Source organism: Phyllostomus discolor, chromosome 2, assembly GCF_004126475.2.
Source record: "Phyllostomus discolor isolate MPI-MPIP mPhyDis1 chromosome 2, mPhyDis1.pri.v3, whole genome shotgun sequence".
Lineage (NCBI taxonomy): Eukaryota > Metazoa > Chordata > Mammalia > Chiroptera > Phyllostomidae > Phyllostomus > Phyllostomus discolor.
Window position 1 is genome coordinate 216,863,330 of NC_040904.2, and position 23,898 is coordinate 216,887,227.

General features: G+C 69.9%; 2 protein-coding genes across 7 annotated transcripts; both read left to right on the forward strand.

The window, feature by feature from the left end:
• The first annotated feature begins 4,140 nt into the window (after positions 1–4,140).
• On the forward strand, positions 4,141–17,376 carry PANX2 (pannexin 2). Of its 2 annotated transcripts, XR_004901733.1 has the most exons (4): positions 4,141–4,451; positions 8,302–9,744; positions 10,203–11,123; positions 17,364–17,376. XR_004901733.1 is itself a non-coding variant. In XM_028533442.2 (3 exons), the coding sequence occupies exons 1-3, from the start codon at positions 4,226–4,228 to the stop codon at positions 10,544–10,546; spliced, it is 2,013 nt and encodes a 670-aa protein (XP_028389243.1). In that variant the 5' UTR covers positions 4,141–4,225; the 3' UTR covers positions 10,547–11,460. The 2 variants fall into 2 exon arrangements, 1 of the variants encoding a protein (XP_028389243.1); XM_028533442.2 differs by lacking the exon at positions 17,364–17,376 and having other exon boundaries at positions 10,203–11,460.
• On the forward strand, positions 14,346–22,115 carry TRABD (TraB domain containing). 5 transcript variants are annotated; one of them, XM_036019768.1, is made up of 10 exons: positions 14,346–14,487; positions 18,883–18,949; positions 19,281–19,413; positions 19,665–19,831; positions 20,068–20,208; positions 20,729–20,839; positions 20,917–21,056; positions 21,265–21,437; positions 21,534–21,645; positions 21,780–21,957. In XM_036019768.1, exons 2-10 carry the CDS (start codon positions 18,917–18,919, stop codon positions 21,955–21,957), a joined length of 1,188 nt encoding a protein of 395 aa, XP_035875661.1. In that variant the 5' UTR covers positions 14,346–14,487; positions 18,883–18,916. The 5 variants fall into 5 exon arrangements, with proteins under 5 accessions (XP_035875661.1, XP_028389126.1, XP_035875663.1 ...); XM_028533325.2 differs by having other exon boundaries at positions 19,281–19,359; XM_036019770.1 differs by having other exon boundaries at positions 14,469–14,487; positions 19,281–19,319; positions 21,780–22,115.
• The last annotated feature ends 1,783 nt before the right edge of the window (positions 22,116–23,898 follow it).

Genomic DNA, 23,898 nt, shown 5'->3' on the forward strand with positions numbered 1-23,898 from the left:
GGCCACGGGTGGGGGTGCCTGAGAGCCCCAGTGGGGCACCTGGCCATTTACCCCAGGCTGGGCCATGGGGCAGGAGAGGGGCAGGGGCGCCAGCCTCTGGGGTGGCGGTAGGAGGTCCAGGCCAAGGGGCCATGCATGGGGGTGAGCTTGTACCTGGGCCTTCAGCAGGAGGCACCGCGGAAACGGCTGGTGTGAGGGTCCCGGGCTGGCCCCCAGCCCTGGCAGGTTTCCAGAAGCTTCTCTGGAGGCACCCAATGTGTCTCCTAACCTGGCGTCTCTGTAACCCATTTCCTAGAGAGGCAGCCCCCTTCCGTCCTCCAGACCTGGGGTCCGTCCAGGGACTGGCCGGTGCCGCCCACCTGCCCACACCCTGGGCTGTGGCTCCAGACGAGCGTGCACCCGTGGGGGCCTCGTGGTCTCCTTGTGGTCATTCTGGGTCCCAGGACGTCGTCTGGGGTGCTGCTGCTGCATCCGGTGTCGGTCCTCAGCCAGGCAGTGGGCTGGCCGAGAAGTCCGTTGCGTGAAATAAAAGACATTTTTCGTTTTCACCAATAATTGCTGATTTGGATATCTGAGTATGTTGGCTCCCTCCCGCTCTTGGCTTCAGTGGGGAGAGGCCAGAGGTGCTGCTCCCCAGCGTCCAGTGCGTGAGATGGCCTCGTGGCACGGAATTCCGTGGCCCAAAGGTCCGCAGCACCAAGGAACCTCGCAACCCACTTCTGACACATTCGCTCAGTCGCAGCACCTTCTCCCTACACCGCACAAATCTTCTTGATTTTCAGTTGCGTTTTTACTTTCCCTGAAATAATAAAGTGTAACACACTGAAGATGGTGCGTATTTTTCCCATCTTCAATATGTGAAAGGCTACACAAAAACCCACCCATTTTGGTAAGTTTTAAATGCACGCTGATAGGACAGCGGCCATGTTACAATGTAACAGAATTGTTTGGAATGAAAAAGACAACTGAAAACCCAAGTGAACTTGGCCCACCCAGCAACAGGCAAACTCCGTGGAGAGCTGAGCAGGGCGGTGCACCCGGCTTGGAAAAGGGTCCCGGAGGGGCCCGCCTTCGCGGGGGTGCCACCTGGGTCTGGGCTGCGACGGTGCCAGCACATCCTTCCCGGTTTTCCCTCCTCCCTGACGCGGGAGCTGGTGGAGCTCGCTCACCCGAGGGGAGGGGTTGTAAAGTGCGGCCACAGCCGTCACCTGTTCTCCCAAAACCCGCACGTCAAAAGCCACACGTCAGTGTGAGACACGCTGCTCCCCCAGTGGGGTCCGTCCCCCGAGACCCGATCCGCGACACGTCCTTGCAGTTGGGGGCCACCCCAGCGCTCCAGTGGCTGGTGCCGCCCTGTTCTCGGGCCTTCCCCACATGTCCTCTGGGGGGGGGGGGGACACAGGAGGCAGGGCTGGGCTCCGGGGTCCCCACAGGATCCGAGCCCCCGTGCAGGGTGTCATCCAGGGCCTCTGCTCTGCCCCCCCCCCCCCCGGGCCTCTCCGAGAGAGGACAGCGTTCGAGGGGGCTGCCGCATGGTGGGGCCAGGCCGCAGCACTCGGAGTCCGGGCCTCAGCTCTGCCCGCCCCCCACCCCACCTGGTTGGGCTGCTTCCACCTGCCGGCGTTTCCTGCCCCGCGTGCACCTGGGTGCCTGTGCCGAGCACTCAGCGTGTCCCCAGGGCAGCCCCACACCTGCTGGGGCCAGGTCCGAGGTCACGTCAAGGTCAACAGCATTCCCCTACCATCCAAAATGCATCACAGAAAACGGTGTGTGGGAAGCTGCCTAACCCCCCCCCCCACCCCCAGTCCATGAGACCTGCACAGGGGCCGCCCGATGCCGCCACGGCAGAGAGAGAGGCGAGTGGGGGGGGGCACTGCCGTCAGGGTGGGCTCCCGCAGCACAGCCCACCTTCCTCGCTTACCAGACGTGCGGGGTGACCACCCCGTCCTGGCCGCACGCAACCGAGCCCCTGCAGAGCGCCTGGGGAAGAGGGAAGGTGACAGGTGCCCAGGGCGCGGGGGAGGAGCAGGAGGGACGGGGCCCGCGTTCAGAATCCAGCAAAGCCAGGGTCGTGCAGCCACAGAGGGAAGCCCTCCCAGAGGCGGCGAGGACCCTGCTGGCCCAGGAGGCCGAGCCTGTCCATGGCACCCGGCTCTCTGGGAACCCCAACCGGCGTCCCTGCCCTGACGGAGGCCTGCAGACCCGGTGACCCGGTGACCAGCGACCGGCCCGGGGGCCAGGCAGCATGGCGTCTGCCGCGGCTGGGCCCGGTGCGGCAGGCTCCCAGACGGGCCGCCTCAGCCGAGGAACGAAGGGGGGGCCACACGGCCCATCCGGGGGGGACGCTGGGATGCCCACTGCCTCGCCTCACAGAGGAAATCCAACGCTGTGCACGTGAAAAAGAAGGGGTTTGACCACATGGAAGTGAAGGGTTTCTACTCACACCCGATGGATGATGCATCGGGCCGACAGGGTGCTCGGGGGAGTGGGGACGGCTGACGGACAAAGGAAGGTCCGAGAGCCGGAGGGACGAGCATCTGGGGAGGGGCCGACGGCCGGAGCCCAGCACCCAATGCCCTGGGAGGCGGAGACGGGCACACCCCTGCCCCAGGGTGGCAGGTGCCTGAGCACCGGTCACACGGACGGCGGGGCCTGTTGCGGGGACAGAACCCCCTCTGCACGGAGGGGCTGTGGCCTGGCCCCTCTGGAAAGCACCAAGGAAGACCGGAAGCCCCCCCACTGGGGGCTCCCAGGAGCCTTCCCGCTGTCTGTGCCAGGTTGGGGGGGGTGGCGGGGTGCCTGCGGGGTCTGGGCTGACAGCTGTTGAGACCAGGGGCCGCCTCACTGCCTCGGAGCCGCGGGCGAGAAAACCGGGGGCAGCCGCGGGGCGCGTGACTGAGAAACACGCAGGAGTCTGAGACGCACGCGGGGCTCTGGTGCCTGTGCCAGGCCGCCGGCCCTCCCGACCCCGGCCTGGGCCCCACGCTGGCCGACTCGCTCCTGCCGTGAGCGACCCGGGCTGCAAACGCCGGCGCTCAGCCCTCTGTCGGGTGAATTACTGAGTGCAGCTAAAACCCCAACCACACGATTTTTTTTTTTTTTTTTTTTTTTTTACAAAGCTGGCACGTGCGTGCATTTCCTATCACCGCGGCAAGGGGACCCGCAGGAGCCAAGAGAAAAGAACGCGGAACCTCAGCGAGCCTTGCTGGCAGCTGCGCTGTGCTGAGCCCCAAGTGTTGCCGCAATTGTTCCGCGGGCGACGGCGGGAATGGATGACTTGGGGGGTCGGAATGGGAGGGTGAAGGGCGGCAAGGCGGCAGGGAGCCGCTGCCAGAAGCACCGGGACCCCAGCGCCCACCCCAGGGATTGGCTCGGCCGCGCGGCGGGAGCGGCGCCTGGGGTGACAGCCGGAGGTCAGGACCGGAGAGCGGGCGGCCCCGCGGGCAGGTGATGTGGGGACGCTGGCGCGCGCGGCGGACACCGTTGGGGGCGGAAAGACGCCCCGATCCGGGGAAGGAGTGCCCAGTCCCCCCTCCCTGTCCGCAGCACCCCCGAGTTTGGGGGGGGCTCGGCACCCACAGTGGCGGCCAGGCTTGGGGTAGCGAAGAGGCGACACCGCAGGACACAGGGCGAGGAGCCCGGTCCTCGCCGGGCTGGGCGATCCAGGCCCGGGATGCGGCGGGTCGGGCCCCAGCCCTCCCCTGCCCCCGCCCCCGCCGGCGCCCCCGCCCCGGAGGGCAGCCCCGACTCAGCCTCGCCGGACGTCCCCGGTCCGGAGGGAGAGGAGGAACCGGTCCTCGTTCATTTATCTTCCTGAATTTAAATCTTTTTTGCAAAGTCATCGCCGGCGCCGCATTCTGCGTGGCGGGAGGGGGGTGGGGGGCGGAGCCAGGCCGCGAGTTGCCGCCGGTAAACAGCCCCCTCCCCGCGGCGGGAGCGGGGCCGCGGCCCCAGCCTGGGACACCGCCGCCCCCGCCGGAGGACACGCCAGGCGGGCCGGGCTGCAGCCCAGCGGGGGCGGCGGGGCCCGGCGGCCCGACCCCTGCCCGCAGGGGCAGCGGCGACGGCGGCGCGCCCCCCATCTCGCCGTCCGTCCCGCGCCCCCTGCGCCCCTCCCCACGCGCCCCTCCCCCGGCGCCCCGCCGATTCCCCCGGCGCCCCTCCCCCTGCCCGGCGCCCCCGCGCCCCCCGGCGCCCCCCGCGCCCCGCCCCTCGCCCGCCCCCCATGCACCACCTCCTGGAGCAGCCCGCGGACATGGCGACGGCGCTGCTGGCCGGCGAGAAGCTGCGCGAGCTCATCTTGCCCGGCGCGCAGGACGACAAGGCGGGCGCGCTGGCCGCGCTGCTGCTGCAGCTCAAGCTCGAGCTGCCGTTCGACCGCGTGGTCACCATCGGCACGGTCCTCGTCCCCATCCTGCTGGTCACCCTGGTCTTCACCAAGAACTTCGCAGGTGAGGCCGCCGGGAGGGGCGCGCGGGCGGGAGGGGCGCGTCCGCAGGTGTCCGCGGGGGCCGGGCCGTGATGGCCGCGCCACGGCTCTCCCAGCAGATCCTCGCCACCACCCATCCTTGTTTGTGTCGCCGGCGGCTCGGGCTGCTCCCCCCCCCCCGCCCCCCGCCTCTGCTCCATGTATCGTTTTTACCTCCCGTTTGCTCACCCGCAGCTCAGGGTGCACCCCGCCCTGGGCCTGGATGTCCAAGCACAGATGAGACCGGGGTCTGGCGTGGGAAGGGAAGACCGGGAGGGGGAGTGGGCAGGGTCTGAGGAAGGAGGAGGGGCCAGGTGAGGACCAGAAAACAACGTTACAGGTGATGGATGAGGACAGCAGAGCCGGCTGTTGGGCGCGCGCGGGGGGCCTGGTTGCACCGAGGTCCCCGAGAAGCAGGCTGGTTCTGATTAGCCACGGGGTGAGGCCGCCCCTGCCCCAGGCCAGCGGCTGAAGACCGGAAATGCCCCCCTAGAGTGGAGCTGGCGAGGGGTCTCAGGGCCCGGGTGTCTGAAGGGGCCCCTCCCCAGCCCATCCACCATGTTTGAGGGCCCCCTGAGCCAGTGCAGGGCACCCGGGGACTCCCGGAGGAGGGAGGAGGGCCATGTGGCTCTGCCCCCCGAGTGACATTGGCAATGTTCTTGCACCCTGCATCGGTTCCCTCCCAAAGGCCTCCCCTTTCAGGGGTCCCTGTGGGTGGGGGACACCCTACCTGAGGGCAGACACTGTCCAGGCTGCTTAACCCCCCCCCAGGCTGGGGGCGAGCAGCAGTGCCCACGCACTCCTGGGGCGGGGACATGCGCACAGGGGACGGCCCAGCCCAGTGAGGGGTGGGCGCCACCCCCGCACAGTGCCACACAGGGTGGGCACATCTGTGTTTGGTTCTGGGGCTCCTGAACAAATCGGCACAAACTCGGTGCTCAAACCGCAGAACTTCACGCCCTCAGCTGGGTCCGAGCTCCCAGGACCTCCCTGCCCGCCAGCCCCCGCCGCCGGCCCCCCGCCAGCTCGGCTTTACGGAGGCCACGTCTCCCGGGTTCTGTCTTCTCCCGGGCACCTGCTCCGCGTGCGCCTGTGTCCAAACTTCCCCCGACGACTCGTGAGCTCACCGGTCGCCAGATCAGGGGCCACTCCGGGTGACCTCGTCCTATTTCCAAACGAGCTCACGTTCTCACAGACTCCGGGGGCTGGGACTTGGACATCTTTTGGGGGACATGATTCTCCCCACCCCGGATGCACACAGGAAGGAGGGCGGGCTCAGGACTCGCTTGCCCTCAGCTGACCTCCTGGGACGAGGCCGGGAGTCGAGCTCAGCCAGGTGGGGCCTTGGCCCCCATCACGTCCAGCCAGGCCTGAGTGCATCCCGGCCCTGGCAGGCCGGCCCCTTGGCGCCCACGTGCGTGTGCACACGGAGATTCATGTGTGCCCGCCTGGGCCTGCTGCCAGTGTGGGGAGGGGCCCGGGGCTTCCAGAGCAGCGGCAGATGGGTGCTGGCACCCGCCCCCCGGCCCATGAACGAATGGAGGGGGGCTGGCAGCGGTTCCTCAGGACCGCCCTGAGTCACTGTGCCGCTCTTGTCCCTGCCGCCCCCACGGTTTGGGAGACCAGGAGCTGCTTCTCTCGCTCACCGGGACTGGGGTCCAGGAAAGGACAGTGGCTCCATCAGGGCCTGCCTGCCTGGCACTCGGGGGTCTCAGGTGCCTCAGGCAGAACTCAGACCTGCCCCACGGCCCCTTCCCCAGACACAAGGACGACAGGGGCGCAGGAAAAGGGGCCCTCACAGGGGGGAACCACATGTCCAGGCGGTGAGCTCCTAGGGGCCGCCCTGCTGGCGTGTGGCGCCAAAACGGGAGGAGGGTGGTGAGGTCAGAAGCGCTGGCCCTGGGGGGTACCCCTTGGCCCTATTCCCTCCCCACCCCGACAGGAACTGGTCCCGGAACCCCATCCCCATGGCACTGGCCAGCATCTGTCTGTGAGCGTCTGAGCCCACGGCCTGGGGCCAGTAGGCCTTCTGCTGCCCGAAGGACCCACAGCCCACCCGCCGGGGGCCCAGCCTGAGCCGGGGCTCCTGTGCTCGCCCCACTGAACGCACCCAGTGGGTGTCCCGGAGCAGGGAGGTCGACCTCTCCGTGTCCTGGCTCGCTCATCAGGGACACGCGGGGCGCACGCACTGGCACCGTGTTGGGGGGGTGAGGGGCCAGTCAGGCTCTGCTGGCCTCCTGGCCGGGGACCTGCCCAAACAGCAGGGCCTTACATCCCCAGCCTTGGGGGGGGGCAGATGGCGGAAGACCCCCACTGCTCTCGGCCAGGGCTGCCGTGACTCCCACCGCAGGGACCACTCATGGGTGGGCGGAGGGGTCAGACGGGCATGTGACCACGAGCGGGAGCACGAGTTGAAGGGTTACTGGGGTCCCTGGACGTTGCGCAGCCCGGGCAGGTGACCGACATCTCCTGAAACAGCCGGGTGAGCAGGCCCCAGCCCAGCCCTCCGCCTCCCTCCTCTGAAAGGACGGGGGGCAAGTGACTTGCCCTCTAAGGACCCAGAGCTACAGGCCAGGCCTGTGAGAGGGGAGCCCCCCACCCGTCTGTGCCAGTTCCCAGGGTCTCCCTCACCCTCCCGTGTGGCCCCGCACCCTGGGAGCGTGTGTGTTCAGGCCCCTGGGGGAGGCTCGGGGCGGGGGCCCTGGGGGAAGGGGGGCAGCCACCCCCACAGGCACAGCCTAGAGGCCGCCCTCGGGCCCCTCAGCTCAGGAGTCAGCACCGAGTGGTGTGGGGCGGAGACCCCGGGGCCAGCAGGGCCCCTTCCCTCTGGAGGCTCCTGGGAGAACCCGCTGGGCCCTTCCCAGCCCCCAGAGGCCCCCCGATGACCCAGGCCCATCGCCCCAGCAAGATCCCGAACCTGACCCACCCGCAGTCTGTAGACCACCCGGCTGCAGCTTCTGGGGAGCAGCTGCAGCACCCCGTGCGGGGCCTGTAAGGGATGTGAGGTCCGGGAAGGGTCGGGACCTCCCCTGGGGGGAGGGCCTGAGAAGCAGAGGTGGGGGCCGTGAGCCAGGCCTGGGGGTGGCCGGGTGGGGTCCCGCTGGCCCAAAGAGCAGCCTCCTTGGAGCCGGGCACTGGGAGGGGCAGCAGCCGGCAGGGCACCCCAAGGCAGCGTGGAGCGAGTCGGCTTCCCCCCAGGGACGGGCACCGGGGTGTGTGCAGGCTGGGAGCCTGACGTGGAGGGGGGGCCTGGGGGCCAGGAGCACTCAGAACCCCCGGGGGCAGGTGTGTGCTCAGAGGCAGGGGCGGGGTGCTCCTCCCTGCAGCTGCACCTCCAGCATCCGGCTCTCCTCGGACCGGACTTTGCGGGGTGCTGCCCTTGGCTCTGGGCGCGCAGCAGTGGGGTTTCCAGGGACCCCTGGGGCTCTGAGGACCCGTGGGCCACGGTGTCCCCTCTCAGGGGACAGTCAGGGGCACCGGGGGCAGCGCAAGGGCGGGGGGCTGGTCCAGCGGTGCCACTGGAGGAGGGATCCTGGCTGAGGAGTGTGGCCTGTCCTACTCTTCTTGGGACTTGGTTTCCCCCGCGTACACGCCAACACCTTACAGTAGATGGGTCCTACAGGTGCAGGGGGGCGCAGCGGCGTCCCTCCTCACCTGGGGGGCGCCCGCTGCCGAGTGTAGGGGGTGCCCAGGGTGCGGCCTCCCCCACAGCTGGGACATGGGGCTGGGGAATCCACCAGGCTTGGGGCGGGGGTTGCTGTGTGGGCGGGGCCAGGGGCGAGCGGCGGGGGCGGGGTCTGGCGCCCCAGCCCTCGTCTCCTCTCTGCCCCCAGAGGAGCCCATTTACTGCTACACCCCGCACAACTTCACCCGCGACCAGGCGCTGTACGCCCGCGGCTACTGCTGGACGGAGCTGCGGGACGCGCTGCCCGGCGTGGACGCCAGCCTGTGGCCGTCGCTGTTTGAGCACAAGCTGCTGCCCTACTCGCTGCTGGCCTTCGCGGCCATCATGTACGTGCCCGCGCTGGGCTGGGAGTTCCTGGCCTCCACCCGCCTCACCTCCGAGCTCAACTTCTTGCTGCAGGAGATCGACAACTGCTACCACCGGGCGGCCGAGGGCCGCGCGCCCAAGATCGAGAAGCAGATCCAGTCCAAGGGGCCCGGCATCACGGAGCGCGAGAGGCGCGAGATCATCGAGAACGCGGAGAAGGAGAAGAGCCCCGAGCAGAACCTGTTCGAGAAGTACTTGGAGCGCCGCGGGCGCAGCAACTTCCTTGCCAAGCTGTACCTGGCGCGGCACCTGCTCATCCTGCTGCTCAGCGTGGCGCCCATCTCCTACCTGTGCACCTACTACGCCACCCAGAAGCAGAACGAGTTCACCTGCGCGCTGGGCGCGTCCCCGGACGGGCCCGCGGGCGGCGGGGGCTGGGCGGTGCGCGTGAGCTGCAAGCTGCCGTCCGTGCAGCTGCAGCGCATCGTGGCGGGCGTGGACATCGTGCTGCTCTGCTCCATGAACCTCATCATCCTCGTCAACCTCATCCACCTCTTCATCTTCCGCAAGAGCAACTTCATCTTCGACAAGCTGCACAAGGTGGGCATCAAGACGCGCAGGCAGTGGCGCGGCTCCCAGTTCTGCGACATCAACATCCTGGCCATGTTCTGCAACGAGAACCGTGACCACATCAAGTCGCTCAACCGGCTGGACTTCATCACCAACGAGAGCGACCTCATGTACGACAACGTGGTGCGGCAGCTGCTGGCGGCGCTGGCGCAGTCCAACCACGACGCCACGCCCACCGTGCGCAGCGCCGGCGTCCAGACGCTGGACCCCAGCGCCGACCCCGCGGAGCCCGACGGCGCCGCCGAGCCGCCCGTGGTCAAGCGGCCCCGCAAGAAGATGAAGTGGATCCCCACCAGCAACCCGCTGCCCCAGCCCTTCAAGGAGCAGCTGGCCATCATGCGCGTGGAGAACAGCAAGGCCGACAAGCCCAAGCCCGTGCGCCGCAAGACCGCCACCGACACGCTCATCGCGCCGCTGCTGGACGCTGGCGCACGCGGGGCGCCCCACGACAAGGGCGGGGGCGACACTGGCCCCGCCACCGACAAGAAGCACGCGCGCCACTTCTCCCTGGACGTGCACCCGTACATCCTGGGTTCCAAGAAGGCCAAGCCCGAGGCCGTTCCCGCCGCCCTGCCCGCCTCCCGCAGCCAGGAAGGGGTCTTCCTGTCCCAGGCGGAGGAGCGGGGGCTGGGCCTGCCCGCCCCACCCACCAAAGGTAGGAGGAGGGGCGGGCCCTGCAGCGGGGTTCCAGGACAGGGGGCACTGCCCACACCTTCGCCAGACTGGGCACCTGGGAACCCTGTGAAAGGGGTTAAGGAGTCAGCCTGCTGGGGGCAGGGGGTGGGGGGGCGGCACGGGGAGCACCGGTTGCAGGCGGCTGGGTGCTGGGCTGCGTGCGGGCAGGGCCTAGAGCCGGGGGAGGCGGCCAGGTCGAGGCGAGGGGACGTGGGGGAAAGGTTGCCGGGGCCCTCGAGAATGTGCTGGAGATCTGGTGCAGCGGGTCTGGCCCAGCCCCTGCCTCGCCGGCGAGGCTGAGAGAGGGATGACGGATCCCTCCCAGGGCGCTTCAGAGCCACCGGCCCAAGCTGGCCCTCGGTGGGGACCCGGAGGGGCGGCCGAGGTGGGCAGACGGCCCGCGGGGCTGTGACGCGCCTGTGTCCTTGGCTTCGGCAGACGCTGCGCTCCCTGAGAAGGACACCCTGTACCCAGCAGAGCCCGCCCGGACCGCGCTTCCCGCCGGGGGCCCCTTCCGCGTGTGCACGCCCCCTGCCGTCGCCACCGCGGCGCCGCTGTCGCCGGCCGGCCTGGGCAAGGCCGACTCCCTCACCATCCTGAGCCGCAACGCCACGCACCCGCTGCTGCACATCAGCACGCTGTATGAGGCCCGGGAGGAGGAGGACGGCCCCCCACGGGCGTCCCCGGAGGTGGGGAACCTCATCACCATCCCCCCGCCCCAGCAGATCCTCATCGCCACCTTCGACGAGCCGAGGACAGTAGTGAGTACGGTGGAGTTCTGAGGGGACAGGGCTGCCCCGGCCCCCATAGGCCCCTCTGCATGGCTGGGGCGCGCCGCAGCCCCGGCCCCACGTGGACACGGCCTCTTCCACCCGGCGCTGCCCGCCCCGGCCTCCCGTCCGCATGCCTCAGGGCTCCGCACCCATCCCTGCCGCCCCCCACGGCACTCTCAGGGTGCCGGCTGGGCCAGGGGCTGGCTGTGACCCCATGGAGCCGCCCCCTCCCCCCTGCATCAGGCGCTCGGCTGTGAGATGAAGAGTTTATTTTTGTAGCCAGTTTGGTCTTGGGCCCCAGATGCCGGCCATGAGGGGACGGTCTGGCGGGGGGACAGCTGGGCTCCCAGGTGTGGAAGGAAGCTCGGGACAGTGGCACCGCAGGCCTGGGCACCCCGAAGGGGCCGTGCTCAGGGCTGGCCCTGGCTGGGACCTGGAGCCCTGGGTCAGAGGTCGACATGCACTTTCTCCTTGTACCCCGACTACCTGTACTTCACCATGGTTACTGTAACTAGCAAGCATCTTTACTGTCAGGAGACTTAGGGTGCATTTAACACAAAGGGTGTGTGTGTGTGTGTGTGTGTGTGTACGAGACCGAGTGTCGGGGAGGGCGCCTGTGTGCAAGTGGACGTGTGAGTGTGCAAGTGGGCACCAGTGTGTAAGCAGGTGTGTGTGAGCAGGCCCAGGGGAGCGAGCACGTGTGAGATCGGGCGTGGGTGCCGGCGTGTGAGCGAGGAGAGGAGTCTAACGCAATAACCACGTCCCCCACCGGCCGCGGCCCCCCGGCCCGGGGCCCACTCGGTTCTCCGTGGGAGGCCGGGGCCGGCGCGGCAGGCCTGTCCCTATTACCTCAGCCACGGCGACAGCGGGACAGTCCTAACAAGGTAGCACCGAGCATATCAATAAATGCTATTCTGATACTGCCTGCGTCCCGCATGGTCCGTGCTGCAGGGGGCTGTGCTCCAGCCCAGGTCTCCTGTGTCCGGGCACCTCCTCCCAACTGCATGCCCACCCCTGAGCTGTCCCAGGCCGTGGGGGGCACCCCTCTGCCCTCCAGGACGCCCTGGGGGCTGCTGCTGGCGCACAGCGGCGCCGAAGCATGTGGCCGTCACTCATGCTGGGCACGTCGTGGCCTCTGCCGACGGACGCGTGCACCCTGGGCCACGTGCACCGGGCGAGTCCTAACTCTGGGGCTCGCAGGCTCAGCAGAGACAAGACACGTGCCCCCAGGAAGCAGTCCCCTCCGTAGGATGTGTGGGGATGGGACTACCGGCTGCACTTGGCCGAACGGGCCTCCCGGCAGAGGCGCCTTGATATGGTGTGGAGGTGCTGCTGACGTCACGGGGACCCAGGACTCAGGTGGGCATAAAGCTGAGCCTCCGGTGCACCGTGGAGCCACACGCCCTGCAGGCCATGGCAGGAGACCCTCGGGGTCTGAGTGGACACTCCGAACAGGCAGTCACTGGGGCCAGAGACCCACAGGGGTGAGAGCAGACGGTTGCAGGCCTCAAAGGCAGGGAGGGCCTCACCAAGGGCACTGACCACACGGGCCTGCCTGCCTGCCTCCCCGGGAAGCCCCTCGGCACCAGCCCCCAGCAGCCCTGGGTGGGCGGGCAGACCCAGGAGACGGACTTGGATCCTGCAGGGACACGGGCAGGGGCTGCACCCACCGTGTGTTTGAAATGTGGGTTTTACCATTCGGGTGGGCCAGGCCACAGAGCAGGGGACACCGGGCCGTTGAAACGACAGTTGATTCACACAGTGCCCAAGAGGGGGCCACATGGGAGGCAGGTGTGGGTGGGTCAGGAGGCAGAGGGAGCCTTCGCTGGGGCTTCCCGGGGAGGAGTGAGCTGGGGGCTGGCCATGTGAGCGATGTCGGGGCTCAGGCAGAGGGGCTGCCCCTGGTGGTCGGGTCCCTGGCCCGGGTGCTGAGGGCAGGTGCGGGGTGGCCCCCAGGGGAGACAGGCCCCTTGAAGCAGATGCAGTGACCCTGGTGTGAGCTGGCCTTGCGGAGTCAATGCGCCGCAGGAGCAAACATTTCACTGTAGGGGTGTCAGGGGGTGCTGCCTCGCCCCCGCCTGTGCGGGGGGGGGGAGGGGTGTCTGTGGGCTCCAGGGTCCCTCGACACCCTCCTGCTCACTCCTCTTGGCCCCTGGCAGGGTGAGTGGAGGCTGCTGTCCCTCTCTCGGAAGAGGAGAGGCTGGGGGAAGCCACGCAGCCTCCCCTGCAGCCAGGCCCGGCCCGGGCGAGCCTCTCAACTGGCACCTGCTCAAGTGCCCCAGAGCCCACCAGGGCACGGCCCCTAGAGAAACACCGCTCCTCTCCTGTGTGGAGGCAGCCAGCCTGGCCGGGAGGGCAGAAGTGATCTGTGCTAGTAACGACTAGAACCAGACAGACGGCGGGGACTGGAGGCCTGTGACCCAGGAGAGCAGAGACTGCCCCGAGGGCAGCCAGGCCCCTCAGGGACTAGGAAGCTGGACTGGGGAGGTGGTGGCAGCCTGGCAGACAGCCCAGCTTGCTGGCCTGGAAGGATTATGTCGCCCGTCAGCCAGAGCACAGGGGACCACCCGCAGACTCAGACGTGGGAGCCTGTGACCCCCCCCAAGGTACCTGGGGCTGTCTTTCTGGGACCGGAAGGGAAATCCAGCGCCCAGCCCTGACTGCTGGTGGGCTGGACCATCCCTTCCCTCCCAGGCCCGGCAGGTGGTCCTCTAGCTCCAGGCTGAGGGGAGGACAACCCGGTGGAACAGTCGTGCCAGGGACCCCAGAATGGCTTGTCCTAGGGTCCCTTTCCCTCCTTTTCTAAAGGGAGCCCCTTGCACTGGCCGGTGACCCCGCAGGACACAGCAGCTTTCTGCAGTGCCCGGGGTCCTGGCCCAAGGCTGGCACAAATCCGAATCAGAGGGCGCCTGGGCCGCAGGCAGTGTCCAGGTGGGGGGCACGAGCCTCAGGGGAGCCGGCTGGAGCGCGAGGCCGCAGGTGAGGTCCGTGCGTGCGCGTGGCCCAGAGGAAGATATCAGCAGGCCCACCCCCCGGCAAGGCGCTGGGTCCCGGTGCCTGGGACGGCCCCCTGGGGGGGGGCGGAGCCGGGCAGGCGGCCTGGGACTCTCAGGCAAGTGGACGGGCCTCCAGGCCTCCCTCTCGCCCTCTCGTCCCCGCGCCCCGAGGCCTCTGGCCGCTACCCGCTCGGCCCAAAGGGGACAAGGGTCCAGCGTTATGGGGTAGCCACGCCAGCCCGGGCGCTGCGGAGAGAGGAGGTCCAGGGACCCTCCGCTGGCAGCGAACCGAGGGCTCCAGCCCGCCGGTCCTGCCGTCCTGAGGCCCCACCGAGAGTTGGGGTCCCGGGACCCCAGCCGCGGCGCCGGGGGAAGGCCGGGGCGCAGTCTGGGCGCCCCTCCCCGCGCAGCCGGCCGCGGGCCCCGAGGGCTGGCCCCGCCCACGGGGCGCGCTGCAGAGCTCGAGCTCTCCGCTCCTCGCATCCCACCCGGGGTGCTCCCGTTCGTTCTGCTCCACTGGACGCAAAGCCACCCTGTGGACACCGTGCGAACATCATCCCCATTTTACAGACTGGGGACTGTCGTCAGAGAACTTAATGGCGCTTCGCAAGGCCTTCCGGCTGAGGCGGCGGGCCGGGGACTCGAAGTTGTGTCACCAGAGCTGCTGCCTGCGTCCTAGGACCGCAGGGTCCCGGGCGAAGCGGCGCTTTCTCTCGCACGGCCCTCTGGGAGTTGTAGTCTTCGGGCGGTCGCGCGCAGCCCTCTGGGAAATGTAGTCCGTAAGTGCGTCGCTCGGGCGAGCGGGCGGCGAGCGGAACTGCGCTTCCCGGCATGCCGCGCGCTCCGGGCCCGGCCGCCGGCCTGTCCGGCCGCCCCGCCCCGCGGCCCCGGCCCGCCCCGTCCGGTGGGGCGACTAGCCGCATGGAGGCCGGCTGAGGAGCGCCACCCGTCTCGGTACGTCGCGCGGACCTGGGGCGGGGGTGGAGCGGGCGCGGCGGCGAGGGTCGCCAGGGCCCGGGAGGCGCAGCCCGGGAGGGGGCGGGGTCCTCGCGCGGCGGGGACAGCGTCTCGCGGGGACCCGGCCCGTCCCGGCGGCGGCTTCGAGCGCAGGGAGAGCAAAGCGGTGCTGCCATATGGCGGGGGAGCCGGAGGACCCGGTGGCCGTCCGGGCCGCCCCGTCTCTGGGGAGCAGCCTGGTCGAGATGTAAGTTGCGTGCCACAAAGTTCGCGTCTGCGTCTTCGTGTGCGTCCTGGTGGGAAAGGGCCCGAGAGAGGGAGTCGGGGCTGCCGGGGCAACGCACGTCACAGCCTCGGGGATCTCGCGGGGGAGTCCTCGGCTGGCTTAGGGGTCGGGACAAGCTCTTTCGGGACTGGGTTGGTCCGGGGGGGACCCTCCCGGAGAGATAGGCCCCGGGCTCACTGCGCTCGTGGGATTCCCAATGGCTTTTGCGGGAGCTGCCCCCCCCCCCCCCCTTGCAAACGTGACTGGCAGGGAGCCCTGACCCTGGGGTCCCCGGTCAGCCGTGCGGGGCGGCCGCAGTGCTGCGCATCTGAGGCTGCCGGGCAAAACTGCCAGGGGAGGGCCGGGCCGGCCTCCCCAGTGCCCTGCAGTGGTGGTCAGTGTGGGCACCAGCCCTGGACAGGTTTCCGGAGGGCCGGCCAGGTGTGCTGGACAAGGAGCCGTGTGGGCCTCCAGCTCCGGCTGGAGCTGGCGTGTGTCTCCCGCAGCGAGCGCGAAGTTGGCCGCGCCCCCCTGAAGCAGGGCCCGCCAGGGCCGGGTCTTCTCCAGGGGCCCAGGCTCCACAAGGGGGGGCAGAGGGCAGGGCCTTGGGGCGCGCCCTGCTGTCTCCCAGCCAGTCCGTCCTTCCACTGGCCTGTCCAGTCTGGGACCCTCGGCTCTCTGAGCTGGCCCGGAGAGTCGATCGGGAGACAAGTTTTCCTGGAAACTGCGTTCGGCGCCGGTCAGTCCCTGGGAAGCCAGGCTGGCGTCTGGGAGGTGGTTTCGGGGCGAGGGAAGAGCACCGGCGTCTCGGTCGTCCTGGGGCCACAGCGGAGCCCCACAGCTCCGGAGGCTGGGAGTCCAAGACCCGGGTGCCAGCTGCCTTCGTGGCCGGAGAGGACCTTCCTGGGGGTGGACAGCCGGCCGCTTCCCGCTGTGTCCTCACTCGGCTGGCTCTCGGGGGCTTCCCCTTGTGGGCGCCCCTCCTGACCTCATCTGAGCCAACACTTTCCAGGGACCCCGCCTGCCGAAATTGTCACATGGGGGGTCAGGCTCCCACATGTGCTGACAGGAATGTGGGGGATGGAATTCGGCCCCTCACAGAGGGGCTCAGGGGAGGGGACAGCTGCCTGGGGCAGACAGGTGGGAGCCTGTGGCCTGACAGTCCTGCAGCGAGCTGCCTGATGTCCTGGGGCTCTTTCCCGTCCCCGTGTAACATCGTCCCACCCAGGGCAACTGAGTGTGTCCCTCTGCTCTGCGTCCCAGGGCTGCGCACCCCGGGGGGGGGGGCGGGGCCCTGAGGGAAGTGGGGCCCCTCCTGCCGTTCGAATCCGCGCCTGCAGCCGCGAGCTCACCGCCGAGACAGGTCCCCCGGGTTGTCGGGAATTCCCATGGAGTCGCAGCTTGTTTTCCCGGAAGCACGTGGGCGCCCCCGCTGCTGTCGTCTGTGGGGGTTACCCCTTCCAGAACCAGGCCCGGGGCTGGCCGTCTGCCGACGAGGTTCGTCCCGGCGGAGGGGTGCCCAGAGGGTCCCGAGTTCGTGGGCCGACGTGGCGTCTCAGTGGGCCCTGCAGCCAGGGGCAGCCCCAGGTGTGTGGACAGGCGGGACAGCAGGGTGGCTGCTCGAAGCGCCTGGGCCCTGGAGGCAGGAGCTGAGCCTGAGCGAGCACACGCGTCCCGCCCTGCCCTGCCCAGGGCCACACAGTGCCAGGGGGCTGCCCGAGTCCTGGCTGACCCCGTGGCCGTCGCCTGCAGCCTGGTGCTGGCAGGTGGCAGAGCAGCCGGCCCGTGTGCCTGACAGACTGGCTGCCAGGGGCCTTGCTCGGGAGGGGGGGGGCCCCTTCTGACAGCCGTGCCCATCACCTGCCCACCCTGGCTGAGCTCCGTGGACAGGAGTGAAGACCAGGTACAGCGGAGTTGTCCTCACGCCAAGTGCTGGGCCCTGCAGGCTGCCCGGAGTTCTGCCACGGGCCAGGGCTGGGCTCTGGACCCTGGATCTAGGAGGGGCGCCTTGATGCCCCCTTGCGAGCGTCGGCCAGGGTGTGCTGGCCGCTGCAGTGCGCAGTGGTGAGAGGAACTGCTGGGGCCCTCAGCCCAAGGCTTCGCGGCAGGAAACGGGGAGGGATGCAGAGGCTCCCTGGCCCGGCGGCGGGTGCGGGAGATGGGGGCTGGGCCCCTCCACTCCCTCCAGGCGGCTGGGACAGGCTCGAGGCCCAGCCGTGCCGGTTTGGAGATGCACAGGAGGGAGCAGGGAGCAGGTGGAGGGGTACTACTCCCCTGAGTCACGTCCTGCGCGGGCATCCCCAGGGCCCCCCAGGGCAAGGGGGGCCAGGCAGAGTTTGAAGGTGGTGTGCGGGCACGCTGGCGTCAGAGAGAGGTGCCACTCCGGATCAGCCTCGGTGCCGACAGGGCCTCGGAGGCCTCCTGCCTGCCCCTGCCCCTGCCCCTGGGGAGCGGCTGCAGGGCGCGTAAGGGGACCCAGGTCCTGGTGCTGCAGTTGGGTGGCCCGGCCACCGCCGTGCTTAAAGCCTGCCCAGCCCCCACGGGCTTCCGAGGGCGGGTCTGGCCCAGGGTGCGTGAGGGCGCAGGCCCAGGCCCAGGGCCACCAAAGGCGTGGGAGAGCAGACCAAGGCAACGAGGTGGCCTCCTGCCTGGTGGTTGTCGACAGTGCGTTTCTGAACTTGCTTTCGTCCTCGGCCGCCTCGTGGCTGCTCGGAGTCAGGCCTGCTGCCCCCCCAGCGCAGCAGGGTGAGGGCGGTCCCGCCCCGCTGCACCTCGGCGGCCTGGGAGCCTGGGCGGGGACGCCCCGCTGCGCACAGGCCCCGCTTCCTGTCTCGGTTCCGGCGGTGCCGCGCCAGGGGAGGGCCCTGCCCTGGGAAGCCGGGTGGAGGCACTGGGAGGGGCGGGCCCAGGTGAGCCACCGCCCTGGACCAGGTGCCCCGGGTGCTCCCGCCAGAGGGACTCCCGGCAGGAGGCCGAGCCAGACTCCGCTCCCACGGCTCCCCTTGCTGTTCCGCCCGCTGCAGCTGCAGGCGGCAGAACGGAAGCTCCCAGGGGCCCTGAGCTGCCGGGCCGCGGTGGGCCGGGCACAGAGCCTGGGGTGTCACGCTGGTTCTGTCCCTGGTTTTTCCTCTGAATCGTGAAAGCTCTGGAAAGCGCAGAGCTGGCGAGCCTGCAGTCAGCCCCGGGCACTCCTGCAGCCGGGGGCTCCCCGCGCTGTCTCCCAGGAGCTGCTGCAGAAGCACGCCCCAGAGATCAAAAAGGCACGTCCGACAGGCTCCGGACCAGACCACGGAACTGCACCGCTGAAGTCGAAGGGGGACAGCCCCGCCCGCGGCGGTCCAGGCCCTTGCCGGGTTCTGCCGGGGGCTCTCGCTTCGGTTCGGCGTTCTCCACGAGCCTTTTCCGCATCTGCATGCTGGCCGGCGGGGCCCTGCCTCCTTCAGGCCCGGGGCAGGGAGGGGCAGGGCGGCGATGGGACAGCCACTCGGCCAGAAGCACGCGCCGCTCCCGCGGCCCTCACACCAGAGTCCCCGGGGAAGGGTCAGCATCCAGGGAGCGGCACCCCGACACACGCGCCTGGCCCAGGGGCCCCGACAGCCCGCCGTCCGCAGCCGCCCTGTGGCCTGGGCCTGTCTCCCCTCCGAGTCTCCGGGGGCAGCTCGAGGGGCTGGCGCACCGCCGGGGTCTGGTCGGGGTTTCCAGGGCTCTTCTCGTTCGCACCCCCCTCCGGCCAGACGGCGAGCCTGGGCTCCGCGCGTCCCGGCCGCCCCACACGCCTCCCGAGTCTGTCCCGGCACCCATGTGCCTGTGGTGACGTGTGGCGTCTGGTCACTCGCACTCAGTGTGGACGGCAGCTCCGTCCCCAGCCCAGCCCCCGTGTGACCAGCAGATACATGTCTCCTGCGTGTGTGTCTCCTCGCAGGGAGCTCTGGGGACTGGGTTTCGGTCCCAAGTCAGAAAGGGGCCCTGTCCGCCCAGCCGTCGTCTCCCGCTCCGGCTGGACGGGCAGGGGGGCAGCGAGCCGGGGCTGCAGGGCTGGCCCCGGGGACTCTGGTGGCTGGGGCTCCTTGGAGATGGGCCCGTGGCTCCGGGGCTCTGGGCGAGGGCGCACACCTGTGTCTCCTCAGGCTTCACTGGTCGCGCCGGAGCCTCCAGGCAGCCATGGAGGAGGGGGAGGAGCAGCCGCCACAGGAGGTGAGAGGCCTGGAAGGCTGTGGGGGGACGTGGGAGGTGGGGGCCTGCTCCCTGACCAGCCTCCTGCCAGGCCAGCTTCTCGGTGGGAGCCCAGAAGGTGCCCCCCGGTGAGGCCCTGGGTCGCTCTGGGCGCCCCCGTGTGTGGAAGAGCCTCCTGGGGCCTTGCGGGGTGGGGACCCCGAGAGTGACTGTCACGCAGAGACTCCCGCCCGAGGGGGTGGGTGGCCCGGGCCTGGGAGTGCACGGGCGGCACAGGGGAGGGCGGACATTGGAGCCCGGGCAGCCCCCGGGGGGGCGGGCACCCACCCGAACCCACCCCCTCCCCCCGCAGGCCAGCGCGGAGCCCGCTGCGACCCCAGGAGCTTCGGAGGTGGTGCCCAGGGTGCTTCCCGGAGAACCCCAGAACCTGTGTTTGTGTCCCCAAGAACACTCAGTGCTGGGCAGCAGGGGTGGACAGCTCCCAAGTTGGTGGTGACGGGCCCGGCCACCCTGGGGCGTTGGGGGAGGCCCTGAGCCCAGTGGGGTGAGCAGAGCTGCGGCCGGCTCCCCGGCGGGCAGCCGTCCTGGGCGAGCCCCGGGGGAGCCGCCAGCCCCGAGCGCATCCAGGCCCTGAGGGACCCCCATGGACGCCCCCCGCCCCGCCCCCCCCCCCCCCCAGCCCTGTGTGCGTCCGGACTGCCCGGCGCCGCCCAAGCTGGGCCTCGTGTCCCTGCAGCTGACGTGGACGCTTTCAACCTGCTCCTGGAGATGAAGCTGAAGCGGCGGCGGGAACGGCCCCACCTGCCCCGCACGGTGACCGAGCTGGTGGCCGAGGACGGCAGCCGCGTGTACGTGGTGGGCACGGCCCACTTCAGCGACGACAGCAAGAAGGACGTTGTCAAGGTGACAGTGGCCTGAGCCCCGCAGGGCCGGCCTCCCGGCCCCGTCTCCCCGCCCCAGGTCCCCGACCGGGCGCCCTCCCTCCCAGGACAGCCGAGCCTGTTCCGGAACTCGCTCCTCGCAGTGGCTTGAAGAGCTGAGTTGTGGCCACGGTCGCTGGGCCGCCCTGGGGCCGCGGGGGGCTGCGCCCTGGGGCTGGGGGCACGGGGCGGGGCCCAGGGTGACGGCTGTCCTTGCAGACCATCCGGGCGGTGCAGCCCGACGTGGTGGTGGTGGAGCTCTGCCAGTACCGCGTGTCCATGCTGAAGATGGACGAGCGCACGCTGCTGCGGGAGGCCCGGGAGATCAGCCTGGAGAAGCTGCAGCAGGCCGTGCGGCAGGTGCGTGCCCCGGGCACCGCCCGGTCGTCCGCCGGGCTGCAGACCCCAGGGGGTGGACAGGTCACGTTCCCCGCTCTGCCCACCCTGGGGCCATCTGCTGCTCATCCTTCCCCGCTGCCTGTGGGGGGGGGCGGGGGGGTCTCGTTCACTAGGTGTCAGACAGAGGAGGATGCGGGGGCCCCGGGGCCCTGGGGATGGTGGTGGTCTCGGTGCCATCTGGCCCACCCGCCAGCCCAAAGCAGTGGCCACAGTGCGTCCCCCGCACGTGGGTCCCCAGCACATGGTGCACGCTCACTGTGCTGACAGTGGGCAGAGGGACCGGGTCTGGGCTGGAGTGGACAGGAGCAGACAGAGACGTCCAGGGCAGAGGCCAGGCAGCCATCCCCGTGGTGGCCTTCTGGTGGGCCTGCCCTGGGAAGGCTCTCCAAGTGGCCCAGAGGGGCCTCGGGTGTCCGTGGGGGGTGGGCACCGTGCCCAGGCCCCAGCTCGAGGCCGGCTGACCCGGGCCGTCTGCCCGCAGAACGGGCTCATGTCTGGGCTGATGCAGATGCTGCTGCTGAAGGTGTCGGCCCACATCACCGAGCAGCTGGGCATGGCCCCCGGCGGCGAGTTCAGGGAGGCCTTCAAGGAGGTGAGCCTGGGCTCGCCGGGGCTCGGGGGCTGCCCCGGGGCCTGCGGCCACCCCGCCAACCCCGACCTCCGTGGCAGGCCAGCAAGGTGCCCTTCTGCAAGTTCCACCTGGGGGACCGGCCCATCCCCGTCACCTTCAAGAGGGCCATCGCGGCGCTCTCTCTCTGGCAGAAGGTCAAGCTGGCCTGGGGCCTGTGCTTCCTGTCCGACCCCATCAGGTAGGGCCCCCTCGGCCTCCGGCCCGGGGCTCTGGCCCCGGCGTGGCCAGACTGCGCCGTGAGGCCTGGCCCCGGTCCCCTTGGCCTTGGCGGAGCCTCCAGCAGGGCCTCCCGGCCCCTCCCCGCTTGGCAGCCCGAACGACGGGGTCTCCGTCTGGGTGGGGGGGGGCCCGTCCGCGCGGGGCTGCAGCCGCCCTCCCGCCCCCAGCAAGGACGACGTGGAGCGCTGCAAGCAGAAGGACCTGCTGGAGCAGATGATGGCGGAGATGATCGGCGAGTTCCCCGACCTGCACCGCACCATCGTCTCCGAGCGCGACGTCTACCTGACCTACATGCTGCGGCAGGCCGCCCGGCGCCTCGAGCTGCCGCGCTCCTCCGACGGTGGGGGCGCCGGCCGGCGGGCCTGGGGGCGGGGGGCCCCGGGGGCCGGCACCGACGAGCGGGTGCTGACGGGTTCCTCCCCCCACCCCCCCACAGCTGAGCCCAGGAAGTGCGTCCCCTCCGTGGTGGTAGGCGTCGTGGGCATGGGCCACGTCCCCGGCATCGAGAAGAACTGGACCACCGACCTCAACATCCACGAGATCATGACGTGAGTGCCGCCCGCCCCGAGCGCTGAGCTAGGCTGGGGTGTGGGGACGGTGCGGGGCACGCGGCAGGGCCTGGGCCGGGGCTGGGACCCATGTCCCCTGAACCGGACCCCCCTGCCCTCCCTCCCTCCCCCAGCGTCCCCCCGCCGTCCGTCTCCGGCAGAGTGTCCCGGCTGGCCGTGAAAGTCGCCTTCCTGGGCCTGCTGGGCTACGGCCTCTATTGGGTGGGGCGCCGCACCGCCAGCCTGGTCCTGGCCCTGCCCGCCACCCAGTACTGCCTGCAGAGGGCGGCCGCAGCCCGGCCCAGCAAATAGGAAGGACCAGGGGCGCCACCGCGTCCGAGGGGCCGCTCCAGCTGAAGGGCGCGGGCCGGCCCCCCAAGGAGCTCCTGGATGCCACCCCCATGGGGTCCCGGCCCAGCCTCGCCTGCCCTCCCGACCCACCCGAATAAAGAATTATTTAACTGCTCTGAGCTCAGGCCTCCCAGACCCCTGCCCCCGCGGGCCGTTCACGGGTTCGTGGGCGTCAGGGCGAGGGTCAGGGGAGGGGCTGAGGTGCACGCTGCCCCCTAGGCTGCCCGGCGGCGGGCCGAGGTGGGTCACTGCCGGCCAGCCCCTCCCTCACTGTGCCTTCGAGCCGGGCGCCCGCAGCGGGCGCGGGCCCGTGGGTTCTGCCGCAGCGTTGGGAAGGCGTGGCGCCCGCGGCCCCGGCCCCCAGGGAGCAGCGTGGCCGACCCCGGTGGCCCTGACGCGCACCAGCACCACTCTGCCTGCAGACAGTGTGTGTTCTGGGCTTTTTAAAAATTCTGAAATTTTTCTACTCAGGAAATTTTAACTTAAAAAACTGAAGCAAATGTCAGGAAACACTAGCCTTACGTCTGGTGTGGACAGAGAAGGTCTCAGTCCTGAGGGGGCAAGTGTGGAGCGGGGTCGGCCTTGGCCGTGGGCCCGGACACGGCCCCTCCGGCTGCCCCCTGCCCGGGGACACCAGGGGCGGGGGCCTGCCTCCTGCGCACCTGCTGGGGGCCCCCTCCTGCACGCCTGCCCGGGGCGGCAGAGACAGGCTCGAGGTCGGCCGGCCCCACACGGCGCTGCTGGCACCTCCGCCAGCACTGGTGCCTGTGGTCACTGGGTCCTGGCCGTCTGCCTGCACTGCAGTCCATGCGGCCAGCTGGCCCGCGGTCGCTTGTGCTGACCCAGTGTCCGTCCAGATGTGGTGGAGCCCTGGCCATGAGCTGGTCGCGGGCACCTTGTGCCGGACCGAGCCCTCCCTGTCACTCACGCTGGTGTACATGTTCCCTGGAAATGAATAAAAGCTAGTTTTTGAAGCTCGTCATGTGAAGTGTGTGCAAGTGGGACAGGGGTGTCCTTGGTGGGCTGGGGGGCAGGATGCCAGGGCACTGCCTTGAGTTTGGGGGGCGTCACACCAGCACCCGAGAGGGCACAGGGACCCTGGCACCAGCACAGATCCCAGGCCAGTGAGGTGTGGCCAAGGGGAGGTGCTCTGGGAGGACACTCCCGCCCTGGTCCGTGCCCACCCTGGCAGCTGGGGCGGGGGAGGGGGCAGGGTCCAGTGCCTTGAGCAGAAACAGAAAGCTCATCAGGGCCCAGCCACTCCCACCTGCCGAGAAAGACCACGGTGAGCACAGGGCGGCCCGGGCGTCTGCAGGCAGGTATGGAGGGCGCTTGGCTGGCGGTGTGGGCCCTTCCCCCGGGATGCCTGTCCTGTCCCGGGCCTCACTGCTCTCTGCTGCGGTCCTGGGGCAACACCAACGTCCAGGAAGAGGGGCCAGCGGGCCAGGGGGTCTCACCAACCCAGGGTGGGCTGGGGGTCTCGAGCCTCCCAAGACAGGGTCTTCTCCCATAAGTCCAGGTGGTGTGGCTGGAACACAGAGGTCCAGTGCGTGTTGGGCAGCCTCTGACCTCTGGCCCCTCACCTGCAGTTCTGCACCCTGCAGGCCTCTTAGTTCCCACGAGGACCTGCCTTGGGGAAGGACAGACATGGACAAGGCCCTGCTCTAGGCCGGTGTTGGGAGGGGCTGGCTGGGCTCGGGGCAGCACCCGAACACTGCCCAGCCAGGAGGAAGGGAGGGAGGCCCAGGCTGACCCTCCAGGCACCACAGGTGAGGTCCCTGCTGGACACGCTGGGGAGACGTGGTGTCCGGGGCTGAGGGGATGGTGGCTCCCTGTCTGCCGGGAACCAGGTTGTGTCGGCCGGCTGCTGGGTTACCCTGGCAGCCTGTGAGGGCTCTGGTC

Bases quoted from the DNA above. Each gene is read 5' to 3' on its own strand.
- PANX2 (XM_028533442.2), top strand. From the start codon at position 4,226: ATGCACCACCTCCTGGAGCAGCCCGCGGACATGGCGACGGCGCTGCTG. The intron at 4,452-8,301 runs GTGAGGCCGCCG...CTCTGCCCCCAG, and splicing joins CTTCACCAAGAACTTCGCAG to AGGAGCCCATTTACTGCTAC. The intron at 9,745-10,202 runs GTAGGAGGAGGG...TGGCTTCGGCAG, and splicing joins GCCCGCCCCACCCACCAAAG to ACGCTGCGCTCCCTGAGAAG.
- TRABD (XM_036019768.1), top strand. From the start codon at position 18,917: ATGGAGGAGGGGGAGGAGCAGCCGCCACAGGAG. The intron at 19,832-20,067 runs GTGACAGTGGCC...CTGTCCTTGCAG, and splicing joins GCAAGAAGGACGTTGTCAAG to ACCATCCGGGCGGTGCAGCC. The intron at 21,646-21,779 runs GTGAGTGCCGCC...TCCCTCCCCCAG, and splicing joins AACATCCACGAGATCATGAC to CGTCCCCCCGCCGTCCGTCT.